General features: G+C 36.7%; 1 protein-coding gene across 1 annotated transcript; it reads right to left on the minus strand.

The window, feature by feature from the left end:
- Window positions 1-6,242: 6,242 nt before the first annotated feature.
- draxina (dorsal inhibitory axon guidance protein a) lies at window positions 6,243-24,898 on the minus strand. The gene is given in 8 exon segments (XM_032549728.1): window positions 6,243-7,312; window positions 8,137-8,226; window positions 8,431-8,523; window positions 9,354-9,480; window positions 12,009-12,166; window positions 12,169-12,234; window positions 13,289-13,812; window positions 24,709-24,898. Coding segments are annotated over 7 exon segments (1,146 nt in total). The 5' UTR covers window positions 13,788-13,812; window positions 24,709-24,898; the 3' UTR covers window positions 6,243-7,199.
- Window positions 24,899-26,150: the final 1,252 nt, after the last annotated feature.

Raw genomic sequence — 26,150 nt, forward strand, 5'->3', positions numbered from 1 at the left:
AGATGCAAACAATTCTGAAGCTGAATCATCACAACATCTGTCTTCAAAATATTGATATTACAAATAACTTTTTGGAATGCCATAATTGATAATTAATATAATTAATAGGCGTCACGAGTTGATATTTTGCATGCCATATGTAGCTTGTTGGATCATGCCTCTTTGCAGCATATGCTGTCATCTGACAGAAATTAAAGCACAAAATATGCTAAAGGTCGCAGAGTAATTGGAGAACAAATGAGAAAGACAGGAAGTACAGCCAGAGTCACAATGGAATGATTTAGACTGAAGTACTTTCCAGGGTTACAAATGTTAGACTATCATTCAAGGATATGTTGTAAATGTTGAAATGGCAATAGCAGTTGCAATAAATCCTTGTTTCCTATATGTCAAGTATCGTGTTCAGATGGAAATTGAACTTTCTCTCTGGTCTCATCTAAATTTCTGCCTCTTCAAGCTTTTCTGATAGCATTACTCTGTGCTCATCTGCATCCATCTTCCATCAACTCTGTCCCTGTTGAGCAAAAGCATCTTCAAAGAATCTCCAAAACATGATGGTCCCAGTTTTAGGAGTGACAAACAAATAGTTATCCAGTCAGCAAAATTTCCCACTTGATTGGTGGATCTCTGCAACTCATCCAGAGTTGTATGGAGTCTTGTGGCTGCTGGTTAATTGCTTAGATTAACAACTATGTGTTGGTAAGCTTGTAGGCTTGCCATATTCTTTCAATTTCTGTATGATGAACTGATCAATATTTGTGAGTTATTTAAATCTTGGGAAATTGGTTTTCCAACATAACTATGCTTTAAGTTTCAACACAGCTGACCTTTTTGGTGTCTTTTGATCTTCATGCTGTTTGTTCTTTCATAAACCTTAATACATTAACATGCCACACCTTTTAGATGTACTGTATATTTAAAGAAAATAAAAATCATGCATTATTCCCCTTGTTTTTTACAATTACCAAAGGGATGAATAATGATCATGCTAGATGAACAGTCAAATAATCATCTCCGTCTCCTAGATTGACAAATGAGTGAACCAAAAGTCCATTGTTGAGTCTAGAAAAAAAACTGTTGAGTTTTCAAACAAAATGATAAAGTTAAGACCTAGGTTTTAAAAACCGTCCCAAAATTAACCTATTAGCAATCCTTATATGGTAGGGTATTCTAGTTTGAAGTTTCTGGCAAAATATTGTTGGACAAAAAGTCACATATATCAACATGAAGTCCTAAATTACATTAAAGTAATTCAAGGTTTTGTTTTAGAAGAGTAAATGCAAATTTACACCAAGTTCTTCATTTTCTTGATGAAACTGGTGATTCTTTTCTTGGTACTATAGTAGTCATGAGACATTTCTTCAGCATTGCCAGAATTCAGGTCTGGATAACACCTGTTATGGGGTTTGAATTGATATAAAATGTACATTTTCACTGCTTTCATTAAAACATCAAATCCTTTGTGAGCAGCTTTTTTTCATCTTCAGATTTTAGCAGGCTCCCAGAAGTGCTGCACTGAAATATAGGATATACTCTGGCTGTCTGTGTTTTTCTTCATAGTGCTTTACTGGCATATATTCACTCAACACATCCACTGCATTATTTAAAGTGCTATGGGTGACACAAAAGTCATGCTAAAGTTAGATTAATGAAGCAGCAGCATCTGGAAGTAGAAACATTCACGTAAATCAGATATAAATCAGGTTTTAAAACATCTCTAAAAAGGTTCATTCCTTGGGAGTAAAAGTCTGCAGTGGCAATAGAAATAGTTTCTTCAACTATGAAAAAGTTAAGATTAAATTAAATTGGTTTTGCAAAACCAAACACACCATAGTTGATTTTTGTTTCCAGATTTTTACTTTTCCTGTGAGATAAAGACTACCCATGAATATTCAAAGGGTTTTCATCTCTTGAAGGACAGCTATAATACTTCATTCTGTGAGCTAAATTACATTATGGCTGTTTATCTCTGCTGAAAGTAAGCGATGTATATTAGTTTAAAATGTAATATTCTCTAAAACTGCACTGCCAAAAAAGTACGCATCTGTGTAACTGTCATATTTTAAAATAAATTGCCACATAGTAATATGCAAACTGTAACATTTTCCCTTTTAACTGCGAATTGATGGAAATGATCAACCCTGAACCTTAACATAAATTATGTGGGCATCAGCAGCAGACCTTTAAAATGCTAATGTAATATGCACTTCTGCTGACCTTTTTCTGTAGTTTTAATCAGCCCTAGTCCTGCCGCCTCTGCCCTGTTTACCTAAACAGAGTTGATCTTTTGTGTGCAGCAAGCAAAGCAGATGGTCTCTGCACCTTCCTTTGTGACCCCGGGGCCCAAGTCACCTCTGACACCATGTGACACCTCATAACTCTTTTGTTGCTGACCGCAACAATAGAGTTGTTGTGGACAATTCTTGTAAAATTAACTTACATGTAAAATTACATTTAAGATTTAACTCGTGCTGAATGAGTGACGCCTTTTTTGTTGAGTTTTAAAGTGTGATGTTGCAACAGAGGATATTTTACTCATGTAAAACCTTTAATGTTAGTCATGTATTTTACTTGATTTGTTACCCTTGTTGAAAAAAATGTAGGTTAAAATGAAAAGTTTTATGTTGAATACTTTTTTACTATTTCACCTCAAGGTTATCACCGTAAGCTGGGAAACAATGGTTTAAAGTAACAACTGTTCAAATAAGTATATTTCAAATATGATTAAAAGTTTGTCTACTGCAGATTAAGACTGTAGATAATTACCCCACCAAGCTTTACTTAAAAATCTCTTGAATTTATTCCAATAATTTGACTGTTGTTATGTTTGAAGTGACTGTATGATTGCAAAGTCTATAGTTTTCTGACTCAATTTTTCAACAGTATAGTGCCCAACAGAAGTATGACTCCTAAATGAACAATTTTTAAATTTTGTCAGTATGTCAAAGTATTTTACTGTGATTTCATTTTTCTTTTCATTGATTAATTCAAAGTAACATATTTCTGGAATGTGGAAATGAAATGGTTACATGACTATCAATAATTTTAAACATTCTTTTCTCTGATACCCCTAAATAAAATCCTGTGAAAACCAACTGGCTTCAAAAGGTGGATAAACTCGTTAACATGACATACATTTCTAATCCACAATTCTCCCCTGTATGAAGATTTTGCAAGACATAAGAATAGCCAATAAGTCCTTTTTGCCACAGGCCATGTATGAAGCTACACAAATGTGTTAAAGAAAGTGTTCTAGTTAAAGTAAAAAGTTAGTCAGTTACGTATTTTGAACCCAGAAGAGCAGCAGTTCTTACATTAAACTGCTAATATTTGCAATAACCTCAAATCACTCAGATATTCATGGAAGACTTATGGATGGGAACACGATAGTAGTTAGTAGTTGAAACCAAATGAATCAGATCACTTTTAAGAGGTCATTTTGTTGAACAAAGACATAAAAGGTATAACAGTTACATTCATCTAATAAAACAAGTGGCATTTTTAACCCTCCTGTTATGTTTGTTTCTGAGGTACAGCAATAATGTTCGTGGGTCAGTTTGACCCGGGGAGTATTTAATCATGCTAATAGTGTCAGAAACCAAAAAGTTCCTCCAAAACATTTTTGTATCTGATCTTTAACTCCAATACTAACCATTTCAATCAATATTTGTGCAATGATGTTTTTTTATTTCTCAGAAATTAAGGATCAATGACGACAACTTACTCATTTAGACATAAAAAATGGGATTTAATTTTTTTTATGTCCACTGAAAAAACCTAGACACAATGAAACAATAATTTCCTTGAAATTGATCTTTGGTAAAATTTTTTATATTGCACTTTATTTTTTTTTCAATGGGTGATCTTTATAATTGAACTTGAGACACACATACTGTTCAGGGTCAAATTGACCTGCTGATTAAAATCAAGACAAATGAGTCATGCAGAGAATATTCATGTTTTCCTCCACTTCTGCTGAGTGTCACTCAGTGTGGGTGGAGTTTGCCCACTGGGAACAGAGAAGGTTCCTGTCAAAAGTTGTATGAACACCTGCTTTCTCACAGTTTCCTAGTGAAGTAAAGAGAATAGTGAGAAAGTGGACTTGTGTGTGTCTGTGTGTGCATGTACAGTGGGGAGAACAAGTATTTGATACACTGTTGATTTTTCAGGTTTTCCCACTTGCAAAGCATGTAGAAGACTGTAATTTTTATCATAGCTACTCTTCAACTGTGAGTGATGGAATCTAAAACAAAAATCCAGAAAAATACAATGTGTGATTTTTAAATAATTAATTTCCATTTTATTGTGTGAAATAAGTATTTGATACACCAGAAAAACGAAACTTAATATTTGGTACAGAAACCTTTGTTTGCAATTACAGAGATCAGACGTTTCCTGTAGTTCTTGACCAGGTTTGCACACACTGCAGCAGGGATTTTGGCCCACTCCTCCATACAGATCTCCTCCAGAGCCTTCAGGTTTCGGGGCTGTCGCTGGGCCACACGGACTTTAAGCTCCCTCCAAAGATTTTCTATTGGATTCAGGTCTGGAGACTGGCTAGGCCACTCCAGGACCTTAAGATGTTTCCTACGGAGCCACTCTTTAGTTGCCCTGGCTGTGTGTTTTGGGTCGTTATCATGCTGGAAGACCCAGCCACGACCCATCTTCAGTGCTCTTACTGAGGGAAGGAGGTTGTTGGCCAAAATCTCACGATACATGGCCCCATCCATCCTTCCCACAATATGGTGCAGTCGTCCTGTCCCCTTTGCAGAAAAGCATCCCCAAAGAATGATGCTTCCACCGCCATGCTTCACGGTTGGGATGGTGTTCTTGGGGTTGTACTCATCATTCTTCTTCCTCCAAACATGACGAGTGGAGTTTAAACCAAAAAGTTCTATTTTTGTCTCATCAGACCACATGACCTTCTCCCATTCCTCCTCTGGATCATTCAGATGGTCATTTGCAAACATCAGACGGGCTTTGACATGCGTTGGCTTGAGGAAGGGCACCTTGCGTGCACTGCAGGATTTTAATCCTTGACGGCGTAGAGTGTTACTGATTGTTTTCTTTGAGACTGTGGTCCCAGCTCTATTCAGGTCATTGACCAGGTCCTGCCGTGTAGTTCTGGGCTCATTCCTCACCTTCCTCAAGATCAATGATGCTCCACGAGGTGAGATCTTGCATGGCGCCCCAGACTGAGGGAGATTTTCCGTTATTTTGTATTTCTTCCATTTTCTAATAATTGCACCAACTGTTGTTGCCTTCTCACCAAGCTGCTTGCCTATTGTCCTGTAGCCCATCCCAGCCTTGTGCAGGTCTACAATTTTATCCCTGATGTCCTTACACAGCTCTCTGGTCTTGGGCATTGTGGAGATGCTGGAGTCTGATTGATTGAGTGTGTGGACAGGTGTCTTTTATACAGGTAACAAGTTCAAACAGGTGCAATTAATACAGGTAATGAGTGGAGAACAGGAGGGCTTCTTAAAGAAGAACTAACATGTTGTAGAGCACATGTGTTGATGTGATCAAATACTATTTACACTTGGAAATAATATTAAAAATATAATGTTTTGGATTTTGTGTACATCCTCACAGTTGGGTGATGATAAAAATAAGGTCTTCATGAAGTGGCTGAAAATCAAAGGCAATACTTGTCTCCCCCTGTATGTGTGTGGTGGCTTGTGTTTGTGTGCGTTTGGTGAAATATGGTTCATAGCTGCAAGGAAAATTATAGAATTAGACACTTCTTCATCTTTTTTTGCCCTTCAACTTGACTGCCGGGTCAAATTGACCCAAATAGTATCTACAGTATGTAGTATGTAGACGCAGGGGGTGTTGCAAATGTGTAAAATGAATACATTTTTAATTTATATGTAGAGTCCACCTATTAAGACAAATAGAAAAAGTTTCATGCAAAAAAACCCACTTCCAACTATTTAAATTTTTTTTTAAACGGGTCAATTTGACCCGCAACATAACAGGAGGGTTAAATCCACTTTGTGACTGACGTACATAATATTACAGTGAATATAATGAGAATTTTGAGAGCCTCAATTTGATGTTCAATCTTAGCAGTAGTACTTCAGTTCAGTTCAATTATGTAAAGAGAACTTTTTAAATATGAATATCCAGATTTGTTTTTTCCAATTTACACATGTGGCTGATACTGAAGAAATTTTGTTAGGGAGCAATTTTAAAAAAAATCTATTGTCACTACATAGGAAAAGATACGTTACACACAGTTTCTTAGCAACTGTTTAATCATGAAAAGCGAAAAACAGAAATTATAGACAAATATATGCAAATACAGAATAAATACAAAACCAATATTAGGACATGGATGACATTAGACTGAAAAGTAAAACGGTATTATTGTTTATTCAAGTACCATTAGGAAACTTTGAGCTGTGGCATCATTTTTAAGAATGTTCTTGGGATTTAGATCAGCCTTATATTTATGTATCAGAGCAATTGAGATAGTATTTATGACTAACATGGTGAACCTGCTCAACATGCTGGCCACAAGCTAAAAGTAAAGAAAAACAAAAACATACCAGATTTTTAAAATGTATTCCAGTGAGTGATTGCTTATTGGGTTTAAAGTAATCCAACTTGCAGATGTTGAACTCTAAAGAAATTAAACTGGTATTGTAAAGATATATCAAGAGATAAGCCAATTGGATTCAGTATAGGATTGTTGCTAAAATTAAAAACAAACTAAACTTTGCATGACAGACAACACCAAAGTCAATCAACATCTAAAAGCTGTGACAATTACTAATTTAACTTGGTGAATCAGATTGAATTTGATCAATCAAATGACATGAAAACAGCAACACGTTTTCAAACAACCAGTGGGCTTGGTGTATTATGTAAAGAGTCTTGTTGTAGAAACCTTTTTAAAATATTTTTTTTTAGAGTAAAACCAGGTGCTTAAAGATGCTGACTTGCTGGGACAGGGCACACGGATTATCCCATAATGAAGCATTAAAGGATTTTTAATTAGTTGCTACTGTGATATAAAGGCCCAGATATTTTTGTCCAATCAGCTAACATTTGCAGATTGATTTGATTTAAAAAAAAAAAAAAACACAGCAGGGGATCATCTTTAAGCACTTAGTTCTTTAGAAGTGTCATGGCTGTCCTGTTGTATTGATGTAGTCACATATTTCTTCTCCATGCTGATTCCTCTCTCATCTTCATATGGTGATGAAGCCTCCGTGGTCATTGCTGACTGACTCTGGGACGACGCACCGGCCCCTCCTCCTGGTCACACGTCTCTTCCGATGAAATTTAGCATAACAACGAAATCCTGAAAGATACATTCATAAAGCACCTTTGCTCAAATCTAAATCAGCCAAATGTAAGATTACAGAAACATTGTGAGGAAACTTTTAGTATTAATTCATGAAAGTTGAGGAATGCTCCTCATGGGTTCTCTGTCTAGCCCAAGTAAACACAAAGAAACACAGGATGGTGGACAAGCAATGATGGATGCACACACTGCACTTTGCAATATAACATAACTATTTAACCAAACATGCATGTTTTGTACTCTGAGAGGAAGTAAACCAAGAACCAATGCATACACATGGGGAACAATCAAACTCTGTGCAGTAAGACCCATGGCTGGGATTCAAACCCCAAGACCTTGGATGAAGTTGGATGAAATATCTGAAAACCCACGTATTGTGCCCCAATCTACAGAAATTCAAGAACTGATAGAAACTGGACTTTGACATCGATCAAACAGGAAAGTGTTACACAGCAGGCTTTGGTACTCTAGGAAATCACAGTGACAGCCCTCATTCACAAATGGAAAAAACATGGAACAGTGATGAATGCATTTATGTGACTTGGTATTTTATAGGAGAAAGCACAACAGTAATAAAAAAAGAAAAAATCTTTGAATGGAAGAACCAAAGAAATCTGAGCAATTGACTGAGACTTGTGTTTATTTTAAACGTAAACCACTCTACTCAGTAGCTGTATTTCTGTTTCCACAGAATAATTTAGCATGTTTGAGGTAGCTTTAGTCTAATTCTTTTGGAATTATTTATAATAAAATTGAGCTGTTGATTTAAGTCAACAATTAAAAACAATCAAATGACATCTACTGTGACTGAATCTACTTACCTTCCTCACACATGCAATCATCGTAACATTTGTTGTTCAGGCCCCTGTTGTGAGGTTTGCACTCATGTTGTCTCAGGTCACAACAGGAACCTGATGCACAAGAAATACACAAATTATAACATGAAAATTAATACACAGACAGTTTGGATTGCTAGAAGCATTTTTTGTGTTATGACAAGGGTGATCTAAAAGATGTTTATTTTGGAGTGATGAAATAATTTGTTGAGTTAAGAGATGTGTGAATTAAATAATCAAATTCTATCTAATTAAAGAGTTATTTATGTTCACACTGACCTGGAAGACAGTCCAGATGGTGGTCACATGGCTCAATTGCATCCACATCTGCTGTCAAATTTCCACTGCTGAGGTTTTTACTCCGTCTCTTGTCTGCAGCAGGAAAATCATTTCAACACAAAAGATTTATTTTAAACAAAACTGATCAAAGAGGTTGTAACTATGGCAATTATCTTTTCTTCATGGTTTTCTTCTTGGTTTTTAAAATGTGTTTTCATGCTTTTAACAAGACATAATTCATCTATCTTCTAGGCTCAGGGTACAACTTCAGTGATCCCAGACTCTTACCATAACATAAAAATGGCCTTTATTTTGTAATAAGATATCATAATTGTTTTTTCCCAAATCTGTAATAGAGGTTTTCAGTTCTTTAACTGAATTAGCTTAAGAAGAATTTGTCTTTTCTCTTCTTAATTAAGAGGACATGTTTCTTTAAAAGTCATATATTCTGTTTTAAAACACTGACTGGAATTCAATGGTTTAGATTTTAAAAACTTCTCTTTCGACTATTAGAGTTCTGGCACCCCATAAATCTATCTGAAATTAGATTCTTCATTTAAGAGACTTTTCCAAAACTGAACTGCAAAGCTTTGATTTCACAGGTGATAACAAAACTGCACTACATACAAACCATGACCAAAGCCTTAAACTCTGTGCTTATAACAGGAAACTAATGTGACAATTCTGTTCACATAATTGATTATTTGAGCTGTAAAATGTATGCCTATTGTAAAACCCATGTGTGTTTTAGCCCTACAACAATATCTAAAAATAAATAATTGTATTAAAAATCTGTTAGAAAAAATTGTACCATGATATAGACCAAGAGGTTGGTTTTTTAATCAGAGAGACCATGTCCTTAATAGGATTTTCCCCGTCAATTAAAATCTTTAATAAACCTGCATTACAGTGACATTATGAACCTTTCTTTCTGGAAGATGGCCAGGAATCCACAGGCTTCATATCTTCATAATCCGTCCAGTCAAAGAGCGTCATGTCCAACGTTGGCATCACCTCTCCTTGACCTTGTCCAGACTTCTGAAAGTCAAACTTAAATTGAAATTGCAAGGTCACAGTATTTTCAGTCATTTCAGAGGAATCATTATGATTAAGTCTCACACGGATTTTGTGCAAAAAAAACAAATAACATACAGATGAACAAGAATCTTCTTTCCAATTAAAAACTGTTTGCAGGTAAATGCATTAATGCTGTTCTTATTGCAACATTTTTGTTGTGACCAGCAGCAGTGAAGCATCAGTGATTCATAAACTGCCCTGAAAGGACAACAGAGACAACAGCTAAGCTTCAGAAAACAATCAATTGGTAGCAGAGAAAATGTCTGCCCACAGACCAGCATACAAATAAACTTTACACTGCTTCTGTGTTTTAAATACACTGTTTAGAGACTGAAGCTTACAGATCATTAACCACAACTGCATACTTAATTTGTTTTTATTATGGAACGGCATAGACTAATTCTGGCATTAAATGCTTCAGGAGCAGCGCTTGTGTGCATTGTAACATTTACAAAACACTAGATGATAGTGAAGGATTAATAAATACATTATGCCCCTATTAGGTCTAAAGTTTTAAAAGCAATATCTCAGATTAAAAATTAATGATCTCTCTTTCACTTTGCTGTTTGAAATGTTTTAATCTTCGGCCTGAGTCATGTGTTTATTTAAGTGGAAGTGCTTTAAAATTTAAATATTCTTTCTTTAATAAAATAATAATATTCAGATGCGAAATTTGTGTCACTTCAGCAAAACAAATCCCCACAGTCATTTCCTGAGCTGTTCTATTTTGCAATAAAAGCCATGAAAACGATTTCCAGATTCAATTCCTTCATGGAAAACAAATGCCTCACAGTGTAATTCAGTCAGCAGGACTTTGAGATGTTTCAAATGAAATTCTTTAAACAATAACCCCCTGGTGAAACAAGATCCATACTTTTCTTCAGCCTCTGGAAATAGACTATTGGAAATATCAATTAGTTTAATAGCAGGAGGTACCAGTTTCTGCACAGAAGCTCTTTAAAACTTGAATAAAAAGTGGATTAAGTGCTAATTAAAAAATCTTGCTTCTTGCTCAAACCTGTGAACACTGGTCTTCCTAGGGTGATTTTTTTTAGTCTTTCATAGTACAAAAATATTTAATTACTCTTTTTTTTTTTTTAGAAAAATGTATCTTCTTGGATGTCAGTGCACAGCACCTGTTTCAAGACATTAAACCTTGTGAATTGTTATGTGGTTCACTGGATTTTCAAAAGTTTAGAAATGTCCTTGTAATCTTTTTCAGCCTAATAGATTTTTTTATTATCATTTTGGTCCTTATCTGCTCTTGGTTTTTCTATAAATTGAGACATGATGGGTTTTTTGGCAATCTTGTACCCTTCATGTAGCACTCTACAAATGGCCTTTCTGCAAGAAGAAAGAAATTGTTGAAAGAATCTCACAGTTATAAATTCTGTAATAAACAGTGCAGGGGACACAAAAGACATGCGGTCAGATGATTATACTGCAAATTCAACTATTTGGCCATATAAAATAATCTATGTTGAGAAAAACTAACAGACACACAATTTCCATGCACACCATCTATTAATCTCATTGAGCTTGAGATAATTAGTGCTGAAAAACTGACAAACATTTTTAGATCCTGGATGTGCAAAATTATGGAGACATATTGCAAAAGACTTGCAGCTATGCTTTCAAGAATGTGGTTCTACAAAGCATTGAGTCCAGAGGGGACAGAAAGCAAATGTAAGTAAGACACTTTACATTTTTTTTTTACACTACTCTACACATTACTGTGTGTGTATCTCTCACATAAAATTCCAATAAAATAGACTGAAGTTTGTGTTTGTACAGTTAAGGGTGAGTAAATACTTCTGCAAGGTACTATGAAAAAATAAAAATATTGAGTAGTTGGATTTCTACAGAGATCTCAAGGAGAAATGGGGCTTATCACGTGGCTCTTTGTGTTATGTTGTGTCATCACTTTCAAGAGTTATGCTGTATAGTTGATAAAGTCCTAGTTTTATAATTTAATTGGTTCTAAGAAATCGATTTTCTCTTTTACACTTCACCCAAAGATGGGCGCATAATTAGCTTCATGCCCAGAAATGGACAGATCTAATTGAAAACATGCATTTCTCATTCTGGGTGGATGTGACAGGTGGTCAATGTCGGCCTCTGCACCCTGCAGTTTCTCCAGAACACAAGCCCATAATAGAAGAAAAAAGCCGGAATGGTGGTGACACATGGACAAAAAGGTGCTCACAGAAAACATGCTCTCGAACTTAGAGAGCCAGCAGTCCGCTACTATTACAATGAATATGGTCATACCTCTCAAACACACTGCAACAAAGAGCCAGAGAGGTTGGATTGCTGGAGGACATTTTTCACCAGCAGCTTTCAGCTTCACAATTTCTTTTCTAAGATGAGCTAAGAGATTTGGAGCAGCATAACTGCAGCAATGGGGTCCCATTTTCATTCCATTTCCCTGGCACACTGGAGTCACACTGAGGTACAGGAGACACAGCCTTTAATAAGCACTCCAGTTTTGTTGAGGTTACCTGGGGTTTGGCAGAGCCAGGGGGACGCGTTGGGGGATGCTCGTTCGTCGCCGTGGTAACCATGGAGGAGTCAGAGTCAAAGAGGCTGTCAATGGGGGAGGGGGGTTCACTGGGTGGGGTCACGCCAAGGAAGGGGGAGGTAGATGGTGAGGATGAAGAGGGGGAGGATCCTCGAATTGGTCTCTGTCCTTGAACGCAGAGCTGGCCTCAGGCCCTGAGGGAAACCCTGACAAGATGGAAAAACTGTTGTTTTGTTTTGGATCTGAACAAAATCTACAAGAGCATATTCAGATCGCTTTGGTTTTTCATAACAACTCCTATTTCATTTTGCAATGCTTTTTTCGTACAGATGTTGTTTTCAAAAATATTTCCTCCTGAACATTATTATTGCCGATCATACCAAAGTCATGCATACATTTAAGGTCCAAATTATTCATACACTAGGCAGATTTAGGTTTAATGAAAACTTCTGTTTCTTTAAGTTGGAAATAATCTTAATGTTTTATAAAAACCAGTCCTGACTTCAATTTAGTAGCAAATCTGTGGAGGAAGATATAAAAATGCTGTATGACAAACAAATCAGTTTCAGAATTCTGAAGTTAACTAAACAATTTTCTTTAAAATTAAAAATCGAAAGGGCGTGCCATGGTGGGATAGTGCATGAACCAGTGTTTGGAGGCCTTTGAGTCCTCGACGCAGGACGTTGCGGGTTCGACTCCCAGGACCTGACAATATTTGCCGCATGTTTTCTCCCCTCTCATTCCCCCATTCCTGTCAGCCTACTTTCATATAAGGGACATTAGAGCCCACAAAAGACCCCCTGGAGGAGTTTCAAAAAATAAAATAATAAAAAATTGAAAATGTCTCTAAATGAAATGGTTTTCTGTCTTTTTAATCTGTTATAACATCACCAACTTGTATTATGTACATTTCATAATAAACGGCGTGTATTTATTGGTTTCCTTTAAAGAGCTTTACTAACAAAGCTCCACACAGCTCTTTTGTTTGAGTAAAGGTGAATTAAATGATAATGAGGACAAATACCTTTTGTGGGGTAGATTATTAGACCTTTAATTATAATAGTATTTACTTTTTCTGTGACATTTTAGGCTATAAAGGCTCTGCAGCTTGTGATAACATTAAAATTAAACATATTTGATTTGAGAATTATAGTAATGTATAGCAACATCAGTGTTAAGTTTCGTTGTTGATCCAGAACTGAAAATGGTTCAACTCAAAGTTCTGTTTAAACACTTGACCTGAACTTGAGCAAATCTCACCTTTTTTGTGTCGCACCTTGTCTCGTCGACTCCCTTGCTTCTTGTTCTCAAAAAAGTGCCTGTGCCCATTCCCGTGGCCTCTTCCCTTGCGTGTTCCTACTAGCTGGTTTTCCTGGTTCTTGCTTTCCTGGTTTTGGGATGAGCTCTTCGCACTCTGTCGAGCTCTGTCCCTGCTTGGGCCCATTTCAACTCTCACTGGGTTCAGGCCCTCCAGGCCCGTCTCCTCATCACCAAGCCTGGGAAGAGGATGCAGGCCCCTGTGAGAGAGGATTCCAGCTTCGCCTTTAGCGTAGCGGCTCCTCTGGCTGCCGTGCCCCCTGCGATCCCTGCCATGGCTTTGGCTCTGCAGAACTTGACCAGGGTACTGTAGGGCATTACTGCTACCTGCTGAGGTTTGTGCCTTTCTCCTCTTGCCATGTGGAGCAGCAGGATCAGTACCTTGTGACAGAGCCAGGATGGTAAACAGGAACACCAGCAGCAGACTCCAGTGGAGTGCCATTTTCTCTCCAACACGGCGCCACCTGCTGAGAGATGAAAACACATCTAAGTACTGCTCATTTTTTAATTATTTTTTTATTAAATGTAAATTACCTAGAAGTTCTTAAACACAAGCAGACTCCATCCCGTTTACACTTTTACTGAGTTTTCAATGGTCCTTTGCTTTTAGTAATTTGTTTTCACCTTTACATAGAGTTTAGTCATTTTTAGCCATAAAAACATACTTAAATATGATTAGACAACCATACTTTTATTTTTTACGTCAAGAACATAGACGAGTCAAAATTTTTAGTTAAGCTTTTGTGCTTCGTGTTCGGCATCTTGTCCTTTTCTCGGAACAAATGGAGCATCTGCAGCCGGGCATCTTGTATTGCCAGTTCATCTGTTTGCACTGGTTAATAAGAGGTTTAGCATCTGCTTTAACAATCCAATAATTTTGTCTTTTTTTTTTTTTTACAGAAAAGAAAATTTGTTTCAAGACATCAATATGAGTTAGAGGTGGTCTGAAGTTGACTTGGTTTGCTCAAAGGCAGCTAATGCGTCAAATTGAATAAGAAACAACTAGTACAAACAGCAATCAGGTTTAAAATAAATGGAAATAGGGTGTAATTCAAAGTCTAAGAATATTACACAATTAAATATGTGAAATAAAACAAACATCGCAATTTTAAAAAAATACTGATAAAGAAAATAGACTTGCATGCAATACTTTGAGTGCTCACTATTTGTTTATGGGTACAACATTGAGAAAGGAACAGCAACTGTAGCAGTAGTAGCATTAGTAGTATTTCATTAAGCTTGAAAGGATTAACTTTAATTTAAATTTGAAGTGTTTTACAGAAAGACTGGAAATCAACTGAATTTATTTCATTGAGCTCATTCAGTCCAGACTAACAGTTCTAGAGATTATGTTTTTTAATTGTGACCATTTTAAAAAATATTTGTTTGGCATTTTAATCGTGTAGCCTAATTTTAATTGTTGTGTAACTTTTGCTGTCTCTTGGTCAGGACTCCCCTGATAAAAATAGGTTTGTAATTTCAACGGGACTTTACTGGTTGAACAATAAAAAACCTTTTCCTGGGGCGTGCCGTGGTGGCGTAGGGGTTAGCGCGACCCATATTTGGAGGCCTTGAGTCCTCGACGCGGCCGTCGCGGGTTCGACTCCTGAACCCGACGATATTTGCCGCATGCCTTCCCCTCTCTCCTTCCCTGTTCCCTGTCAGCCTACTGTCGTATAAGGGACACTAGAGCCCACAAAAGACCCCTTGGAGGGGTAAAAAAAACAACCTTTTCCTCTTTTTCACAATGCCTTCTTACATTTTCACTATTGTGCCTTCATACATAACTCAAAACAAGACACTGCACTGCGCACATCTTTCATCACTGTCTATTCAGTGGTCTCAAGAGCCCTCCAGCTGCACCTTTCATTATGAAAGTCAACATATCTGAGATGTGACTGAACTGAAATATGAGGCTCAGTATATCTACATTATTGGTGTGTCACTGCAACCAAATGTGAATAAAATATGTGAAGAACAAAGCAGTGAAGTGGAACATTTATTCTTTTTTATCACTGCCCCGAGGCCCACTATCTTATAGGACAATACGGTAAAACATTTTTTTAGCTTACATTCTGATTTAACATCAGTAGGCAGTTACTTGCATCTTCAGTGGCATATTTAAATTTAATTTAGTTTATTGAACTTTGATCATGTTAATGCAAAGCATAACTATGTTAAATACAATACAATACAAAAGGTACAATACAAAAATTAAATATAATGTGTACCTAACTCGTTGCCTTCATGATTTAATGTACTAAAAATTACATGTTTAAGACGGAGGAAGGACCATGCATAGTAGGAAAGCTACAAAGAATTCAAATTTAACCCTGCAAGATTTGTAGTAATACATGAAATAAAAATAATAAAGCATGTTTACCTCCAGTATGTATTTTGCATTGCTTGACTGTATAGCTTTCCATCTTATCAAGATAGTTTGTGACAGTTTATACAATAAAAACCTATTTTAAATAAATCACGGCACGATCTCAATTGCTTTAAACTGATCCCTGCATGCATTCAAAGCTCCACAAAAACACATACTCCACAGATAACAAGTGAAGCATGTTATGTTACTATTATTGTAATCACATGATTACAGTGAATGAAAACATTTCAGATTACAATATTAAATCAGACCAACATTTTTAATACATTTATGTTGGCTTAATGAAATAATGTTTAATACCTAGCTTAAAGACAATAAAAAAAAAAACCATTTAAAAAAAATAATCTGAAAAGCGAACTTCAGTTGAATGCATTCCCTAATTTGTTTAGCATGACTGTAAATAAGAAATAACTGCGTAGATTCCTAATGGGACTTTTTTTGGATATGACATATAGATTATTGTCTCCTCAGATTATTGTATTCGTCAATGGCGCTGCCGTGTGTTCTCATTGTTATTCCCAGCACCACACAACAGGCACAGATGGTTTTCCTCCTTAGTAAAACTCAAGATGACATAGTTAAAAATTGTTTGTTTTGTCCTCTTCTTAAAATGATACAATCCATCGCTGCAGACAGTACACACAGCTGTTATGGTGTTGCAGCAGATGGGTCTCTTGTGTTAAAAGACAAACTGCGGTGCAGGGTATACAGAAAATCAATAAGCAAGAAGTATTGAGCTGTTAGTGATGGTGAGTGTGTGCTCTCTCCGAGCCTGGAAGGCTGAGTTGTGAGGGGGGCTGGGGCCTGATGAGGTCTTTGGTCTTTCATCACACTAAGTTGAGAAAGGCACACCATTGGTACACATGGGACATTTAAGGGTTTCTAGAAATAACAAAAATAATAGTCTGCTTTGTGTGAGGTGTGTGTGTGTGGGGGGGGTGTGGGCGTGTGCGTGGGCATGCGCGTGTGGGGGTGTGTTCGTAAATTGGGCAGAGGATAGTGCTGATGTCAGGGGAAATTTGCAGTGCGAGTGCAAGTATCACTCATGGGATTTAGAGCTGGAGTATGTCAATGGACCTCTGGGAGTTCAACCAGCTGGACTCTTTGAAAACTTGTGCGTGTGGCTCTTCACTGGGGTGAGATCTTTATCTCTAAGTAGGCCTTTGGGGTGTCAAAGATCAGGGTTATCAGAACGGGAATCTGTTTGTTTGACATATGAAGTGTTGCTGATGTTGAGTGCTTAACCCTATAAGACCAAAAGAGGGATAGAGTGGACAAATAAACTAACAAATGGACAGAAAATGGCTTAAACATGTATATTCTCATGTAACTGTTTTTGAAGCACATTTAAGTGACACTGGTCTAGAATTGGTTGATTATTTTCATGGCTGTTTGAAAAAAAGTTGAACAATTTTAAAATAATTTCAAATTTCTTTTTCATCAACTTCTCTAGTAAAAATATCACCTTTTATATTTTTTCTAAATTTTGGTCCCACGATAGTATTAGATGACTCATGTTGAAGACGAAATTCATTGGCAATTTCTTTAAAACGTTTTATTGAGTTTTTTTTTTCTGATCAGCATCTTTATGTAGATTTACTTACTAGAAAAGTTACGTCCTAGTAAGTTTACTTCAAATGCTAGTAACAAACCAGCTGCCTAGTAAAATAATCCAAAAATTGACCAAGTGAAAATATGTTTGATCACAGCAGATAGACAAATATTACAGGAATAACAGTTCTGGATATGAGGGATGTGGCACCACTATCTGTGGGCGAGGACCAACAAAATTAATAAAAAAAACCAAAACAAATATGACTAGGAAACTTGAAGCAAGTTTTTACAAACAGCATATTATTCTTTAAATGTTAGTATTCTGGTACAATTAGCAGTAAAGGAAAATAATGCGCCAGCTAAGTCAACACTTTTGGAAACAGAAACAAGCAAGTAAAGTACGTTTTTACACAAATCAATGAGATTTTTGGATGTAAATGGCTCAGTCAAATTATGAAATGTTTCTGTTTTGTTGCAAAAATGTTCAAATTATTCTAAATTAATGCGAAACTGGCATTTACCTGTAACACTTATTGTAAAGAATCATCCTATTAAGGCAGAGACAGTCAATGTGGAAAAGTTGAGAGGTTCAAATGTTATTCTCTGCATGGATACATGATTTCTTTACAATATGATCTTAGATTCTTTGTCTGCATCTCCACAGGAGGCAGAAGCAACTGCAGGAGAAAGTCTGAATCTAAGTATAATTTTTACCTTGAGAACCTAATCTTCTTTTCTTGTTTGTCTGTTTTAGTCCTTTTCGATTGCTTAACCACAGCTCACAGTTGAATTGTTTTTAGATAGCAAACAAATTTAAGTGGTTATGGTTGAAAAATCTAGCCTTGCACTGTCTTGCATGCTAATGACCAAATGCCAAAGTGATTAGTTAGGGGTGACGCATATCCAATAGTTAAAACAGATCAATACTTTATCCTGAACTGTGTGTCTGCTGCCTGTACATTATCATTGACAGCTCTGTGCTAAACCCAGCTGTAATTATATTCATAGAGGGAACAAAATCAGGCCAATGTCACACAAATACAGGAAGGTTGATGATCACTGTTAGCAAAACCTCACAACATATGTGATAATGTTTAGTAAATTGTTTAAGAGCGTCCTGCTGGTGTCATACTGTAGTAATTTGGGCTACAAACATTATTTTGACAAGTTACAAAAGCTCCAAAATGTATTTCCTAAGACTCTTCCGGAAACAACAAAAAATGCAAGCTGTTTTAAAATAATTCAAGGTTCAGAACAACCATAAATGTTATAAAACAACATTCCAATTTAAGTTAAATATAAAATTAGAGCAATATAGGTGTTTGAATATAAATGAAATAAGCACATAATGGCAGATTTTACAGCAGTATTAGTTGCCACGTGATTCCTTTTTTGTATGGCATTGTGATATCAAAATCCCACTTTCTACTGGTACTAAAAAGGCAGATGTGTGTGCAGACAAGCATTAGGGAAATAAAATATTCAACACCAATGAAATTCATGTATAGAATCCTTCTCATTAGTCAAAAGGAATCTAAGCTTTATGGGACAAAATATTTTTACTCAAGGAAAAGTACTGTGGAAAAACTGCTATTGTTTTGCCTATTTTTAAAAAGAAAAATCCTCAATAGAATATCTGAAAAAATATTAAAAACAAGATTTCATGACTTTAAACACAGCTTTGCAAAGAAATTTTGGCTTTCAGCCCACAATTAACATGTTTTCTCCCAACTGTGTCTTTCAGATAAGAAAAAGAAAACCAAAATAAATAAATAAATAAAAATCTTATAGTGGAACCAGATAGTGGGAGCATTCTTTTTGCTATGCAAGAAAATGCTATGCTCCATTTTCACAAATAAGAGCAAAAATGGTCTTTTCAGAAGTATTTATTCTCAACCTGACAAAGATTGTTCTTTTTTTTTTGAGTGGAAGAAATCAAAGGATAAATGCTCTGTTTACAGAAACAAGCACAAATCATAATCACCTGCACAGCAGATAAAAGCAGAAGCTTCACAACAACATGACCCTTCTAAGAAACCAGTTTCTCAATAAAAAAGAAAAGAGGAAAAATGTGACGCTTGCATAGGAACAGAAGGCCTCCCCATCAAATCTGAGGCCTGAATAGAGCTGTCAACTGAAAGGGAACGCGACTGACTATCTCAGCACAGCAGCGCCTTGTTTCCCTCTCGCAGACTTTCATGTGCTACTAAACAGGTGGCCCTTTGACGAGACGTGGGGTGAGGGTGATAATGGTGCACTCTGGGTGGTATTCTGGGTTTCAAGCGTGTCATCTAGTGTGTAGTAAACAACCACAGCCTCCTGCTGGTGCTGTGTATTAAAACAAGCCTAGTGAAGCACAGCAGGACGAGCATCTGCACCGAGGTGGTGGGACGCCACAAACTGGTGGCCTGACAGGTTTCTTTATCAACTTTCCCAAAGAGGATAATCTACCACTCGAATGGCAACCACTATACCAAAAGGAGCTATCAATAAAGCATTTAAAGAATCACCTCGACCTTAAGGATATTAGGAGAGTTCTTATCAAAAGAACTTAATATTCTGTCTAAATCATACTCTCTATAGAGGGATTCAAAATTATGTTTGCCAGATTTTCTTTAATGCAGGCACCCTTTCGCTGAATGTTAGCTGTTTAAATCAACTACTTCTCAAAATGCTGCAAAAAGGTCATTTTAATCTCTGTATGACACAATGTAATCTTTTCTTTTTGAAAAAGACAAACGATGATACACTGCTGGATTTTATAATAAACAACGGGAAGTTTCTACAAGATGCACTAATATGTTTTATTGGTGACTTTAAGTTGCAGTCTTATTAGCTTCGTTTCCATACATAGAAATATTTGCTGATAAAACTGAGCTAAATTTCAATACATTTGCATTAGGGGTGCACCGATTGCAGTTTTCTGACCAATCTCAGATTATCAATCTTTAAAAAGCCTGACCTGCTGATTCCGATTTTGTCTGATGCCAATTTTTCAGAAATGTCACTAAATATAGCAAGATTGTTGCTGAGTTGACTGAGTGGGCTTAGTACTATTATCTGCAAACATGACCTGGTGGGCTATCAGTCAAACCTCTCTCACTGGAGAGCAAAAAAGGACATTGGTTGATTTTTAGACTTTTGCTGAGGTAGATAATGTCAGGGGATAAGATCGGCTTCACATGTAAGTATTGACCAATTGCCAAGCTCCCAAGATTAAAGAAATCGGCACCGATAAATCGGCTGGGTGATAAATCGGTGCACCCCTAATTTGCATGTATGTCTTTCTTGAAAACAATCACAGCTACATTGAAGAGTTACACAATTTTAACCTTAACTAAGGATTTCAAAAACATTTAATATCAGACTTTCAAAGAACGCACTCACTCCAGAATATGTCTATCTAAGCTGGTCATTTATGTAAGACTGTAGCTTTGCCAATCTTACCTTCATGAAAAACTTTACTTACTTACTTAAATATATTTACCATACCTTGCTTTCATGCATGCATGACATCATTAAACAAAAATACAGTTAAACATCAAGACATCGCAGGGATAGCTGTATTACTTATTTAAAAAAATAGATTTAAAGTTCAATTAAAAAAAAAAGCACACAACAAATGTTTTAATTGAACAATGAAGAGGCTATCTTAGATTTTTATAAAATATTTATGTCTAACATTCACTACAAAATGTGCTTATTTAATCGCTTGTCAAACTCTCTCAAGGCTCTTGTTTGACACATTTTACATTAGATAAATCCGTGGCAAAACCTGGCTTGATTTTTCTTTCGGCTCAATAAAACAACAAAATTCTCACAAAGTAACAGCATATCTGCCCTCCTGATGCTGCTTTTAAACAATGTGAATTTAAATATATATGGAAACACAAATGGTGCTGTTTGGTGGACGATATTCACCCCACATGAAATGTACCTTAAGGCATCATGCAATATAAGGACAGCTCTAGATTTTGTTTAGTTAACAAAAAAAATCATAGTTGCGGTTAATAATCAAATAATTCTTGTTAGTTTTTTTCACAAATACATGGATTCTTTCCTGTACCAATAAGCAGTACAAATAGATACCTTTATAAAATTAAATATAATTTAATTTTACTTTAAAAGTATACTTTTTTCCCCAATCATTTTTTTCATGAAAAAATTACATTTTTAAATGTTTTTTTAAAATGAAAAAACAAAACAAAAACATGAATGTAGAAGAGTTTTTGTGATGCTCAGATGATCCAAAATTTATATTAAAATTTCAACATCAATTAGCTGGCTCTGAACAATTCAGTTGTTGTTGAATCAGTGTATCTTCTGTGAAGGTGAGATTACAGCTGTGATTTTTACAGCATGGGAGTAATAACTATTTACATTTTGATGGATGAAAAAAAAATCCTAAAATAAATATGACACAATTCACACTAATTTGATCTCTCCTGAGTACTCAGACTGAATTCTTGATATGAATCTCTGCTTCTGACCGTCTGATACTGAATGTTTAAATTCGACACTAGGCTGAAGGGAAAATGTGAGCTCCAATATAAAATGCAATAAAATCTTAAAATCAATTCTATATTTTTCGGAAGCCAGGGCAGGGAGGCTGAAATTGAGCTGTAATAGTTTACATTTGTAGAAAACACAATTTATATGTATGAGCGTGTGTGGTGGGAGCTTTCATAAGCACAGCACATGGCGCGAGAAGGCCACCCGGGAGACATGAATCAAAGTAGAATGTGTAAGTGTAAAATGATTGGTAATCTTGCAACAAATTGCAAAGCGGGCCCTATTGGAGTGCTGGATGATTAAGCTCTGATGAGATCAGAGACCTCTCTCCAGTCTGTGATCAACTGGTCAGTCCCTTAAGCAACGCTGTGCTCCAGTGACAGACTCGTTATAAAAATATACTTAACAGAGCCTGAACCCGGATCCGTGGCAGAGACAGAAAAGGTTGGAAAAAGAGAAGCGACGGGGCGGAACAGGAGGCGACCCTGGTATTAAACTGCTGCATGTGTGCATCTTTCAGCTTCACCTGCTGTGACACCAGACCTCGAGGAGCCATCTGCTCCCGTTGTTTTATCTCTCGGAGGAACCAGCAGGGCCATAAGGATCCAGCAAACAAAGACTCCAGAAACAGGCTGTTCAAAGAGAGCCGTCATGTTACACAGAGACACCTTTACACTGTTTTTATTCTGTATATGTGCAATGACTTCAATTTAAAATTAAGTATATTTTCTTGATAAAATACAATCAACTCAAAAGCCAGCTGTTTTCCAGTCTTTTGAGCTATGCATAATTTGCTCATTTAAAGTAGTCTGTCAAAAAGAAACCACAGGCCACAATGTGGGCGTATGGCTTCAAACTAACAAAAAAATCCCCTTCGAACTGCATGGATCACTGAAGTGTACACTTAAAACAGACTTAACATATAATGAGAGGGAAAATCTAAAATTAACTGCAGTAATCACAAGGAAAAATTTATGCTGAAAACACAAACAGGCTTTGCTCTGCATAATGCAATATCACTGTGCAATTAAGTAAGAATGAAGCATGTTTGGTTCATAAACACTTACCTCTATATCTCTTTCATTGGCTATAATACGTCTACTTGGTGTAGCATGGGTGATCAGAAATATCACCTCAATAAAATTGGAGCAAAATACTGAGATAGTTAATGGCACTGCTCAGAAAACAAGTCTGCCAAGCTGCAGCCAACGCCATAAAACTTCATTTCCTCAGGGACCAATTCCACTGACTTCAGCACAATAAAACTGCTTTGTCTGTCAAATCCTCCACAGTCTTTGGTGAGATTCACACATTGACTGGAGGGGATTTCTGTAGCTCATAGGTGTGGAAGCAGTGATTTAAAAAAAAAAAAAAAGAGCCATAAGGAAGGTCCATCTGTCAGCAACAGAAGATGAGCAGAGAGCAGGGAAGACACAAAACAATTGGGTGGTAATTTGATTGCAGGTACAACAGATGCAGGATGAGACCAGAACATTGTCTCCGAAGCAAAGCAACAGCAACAACATCTCGTGAAAACTCGTGCCAGTGCAGCAACACTTTAACTCTGCTTAAATCACTGCATGCACACAATTCACAGCAGGGAGACCTCCTCTGACACCCACACAGAGGCATGTTCCAGAAATGTTGCGAGACACAAGCAGCACCAAGAAACGAAACAAGAGACGACCCACTGAGAGAAGTGAGAACGAGAGAGACAAATGGAAGGGGGAGGAGGAGAGGGTGAGAAACTGGGAGAAAAATGAGAAAATGAGATGCAACACAGAAAGAGTAGAGGTGGTAAAGAAATAGAAATTGAGGGTTTATCTCATTTACGTAAAGTGTCTAAGACACCAATTTATTTATAGCAGGAAGGAACACCAACTGTGTCTACTCAAACACAACAAAGCTTTGGCTGCTTCAACCACCAACAAAACTTGTTTCTTCTGCTGACCCGTGAAATGTGGACACCTGTGTCTGTATGTGGACATTCCACATGGGAACAGTCTAACCCACCAGCAAGGGGGAAATGCTCCTGTTTGGACATTATGAAGTGAAGCATGCAAACTAATTATATGAACCCCAAATTTTCTCTACCCCTCGGCTTCACCTCCTCCTCCTTTTCATGGAGTGAGCAGCACTTGCTGACCTGCCAGAGTTGAGGGATCAAACAGATGCAGCCACATTTGGCAGCACTCAACACAAGTTGTGAAGCATTGGTGCACGAGAAGAATGGACGATCAACAATGATCTCACTCAGGATGAAACGTAGCAGGGGTGCAGCTCGTGCTGAGACCAAAAGCAAAATTCTGAAACAATTTGTGAGATGGAAATAGTTTTAAATCACTGAAAAAAGAAGGCCAGAAATAATATTTTAAAAATAATTGATAATACTTTGCAGAAACACTTTTACTGACCCTCAAAAAATAGATTTTAGTGACAAACTTCTTCATTTTCAGAAAAATAACTCAGAGAAAGGATACAGCTTGAAACATAATGTCAGAGTGTCCTTGGGTGATTTCACATATTCATCTTTCTGAACTGATATTCAGAGTTTCTGTTTACTCAGCATTTAATCAGGATTTCTTTTGTTTGGTTTTTTTTTCTGCTGACTGAATTCGTATGAACTCAGTCAATTTTTGCAATGAATTTGTCACAATTGTTCTAAGTTCCCCCGGGTTTGCAAATCTTCATTAACTTACTCTCTTCAAGTCAAGCAGGTTTTTTTAATCGGGGGAACTCAGTGGACAAATTTCCATGAATAAAGTTACATGCCACTGTAAACTCGCTCGAGCGTCTAAAAAACGCTTCAAAGTGTGAAAAAAGCTGCTCATTTACATTATAACATGCAAGGTAAAAACATTAACATATCATCTAAACGCAACGCTTGTGTTGAGATTATTCTTACTTTACGTTGGTTTGTCGTTTTCCTTTGATTTCGTCTCGGATTTAAGCGGCAGTTGGGTCATAAGGCTTCAGGTGGGACAGATACGCCGCGCAGCAGCAGAAGCAGAAACAGAAGCAACAACCCGGTGGTCCGCTCTCCAAGATGATGTGCCGAGCATCCGGACACTCTCCTCCTACTTATGGCAGAGAAAAAAGACGCCAGATAGGGGTGCGCGCTCACGCTTGCGCGTCCGCGGAAGGACTGAATGTGTCTCTGAGAAGAAGCTTGTGATTGCAATGACCACAATGGCGTTATTGGAGAAATAAGAAGGGAAAGGTTAGATAAAAAAAAAAAGTCACAAAAATATGCACACATAAAAAAATTTAAAAAATGAATAAATTTTTATTTTCTGTGCTAACCTGAATATAAAGCATAGCTGAAAAGTCATTACAAATGCATTTATTACTATATATATATATATATATATATATGTAAGTACATTTGTGTTATGCACACACCTCAGATTTCAACTACAGAAGCTCTATTTCCAGATCAATTCATATTATGTTAAGTTTTTTTGTCTTATTAAACTATCTCTCAATGATCCCAAGCTCTTGCCTGCTCATGGTCCAGCTCCAACTATACAAAACATGATAAATAATAAACTTAATTTTCTTATTTTAATTGATGTTTCTTACGATTCTTAATTGAAGTCTTAAAATAAATTTTCAAATTCTGAGAAATACAACTGGGGTGTCCAAAGTCAGTCCTCAAAGGCCAGTATCCTGCGTGATGTCTCCCTGGTTCAACACAGCTGGATCAAATGATAGCTTGTTAGCAGCTCTCAGCAGAACATTGACATGCTGAGGAGGAGGAAGTAACTATCACCAGGGAGAGAACTACAACATGCAGGATGCCGACCCCTGAGGACTCACTTTGGACACCCCTGATCTACAACAACAAATCACAATGTGGACATGGAAATAATTCATCCCTTTCAGGGGTGTCAAACTCCAGTCCTCAGGGGCCGCTGTCCTGCAACTTTTAGATGTGCCTCTGCTGCACCACACCTGAATAGAATAATTAGGTCATTAGCAAGGCTCTGGAGAACTTATCTACACAAGGAGGAGGTAATTAAGCCATTTCATTAGTGTTTTGTACCTGTGGCACATCTAAAAACTGCAGGACACCGGCCCTTGAGGACTGGAGTTTGACACCTGTGCCTTAGAATCTTTTTAAGGGTTAATTGTTTTAAGCATATAAAAAATGCACCCTTTCTTAATATCACCATACATTTCATGTCTTAAAAAACTGAACATTTTCACAGTGGATTTCTTTGTGTGTGTTTTTGTTTTTGTTTTTTAGTAAACATACATTTGACAAAAGCACTTCAGAATTGAAATATTAAATCAATTTTTGGTTTCTTACTTCCAATATTGGACAGTCCTCTGATAATTATGTGA

Source organism: Xiphophorus hellerii, chromosome 20, assembly GCF_003331165.1.
Source record: "Xiphophorus hellerii strain 12219 chromosome 20, Xiphophorus_hellerii-4.1, whole genome shotgun sequence".
Taxonomy (NCBI): Eukaryota; Metazoa; Chordata; class Actinopteri; order Cyprinodontiformes; family Poeciliidae; genus Xiphophorus; species Xiphophorus hellerii.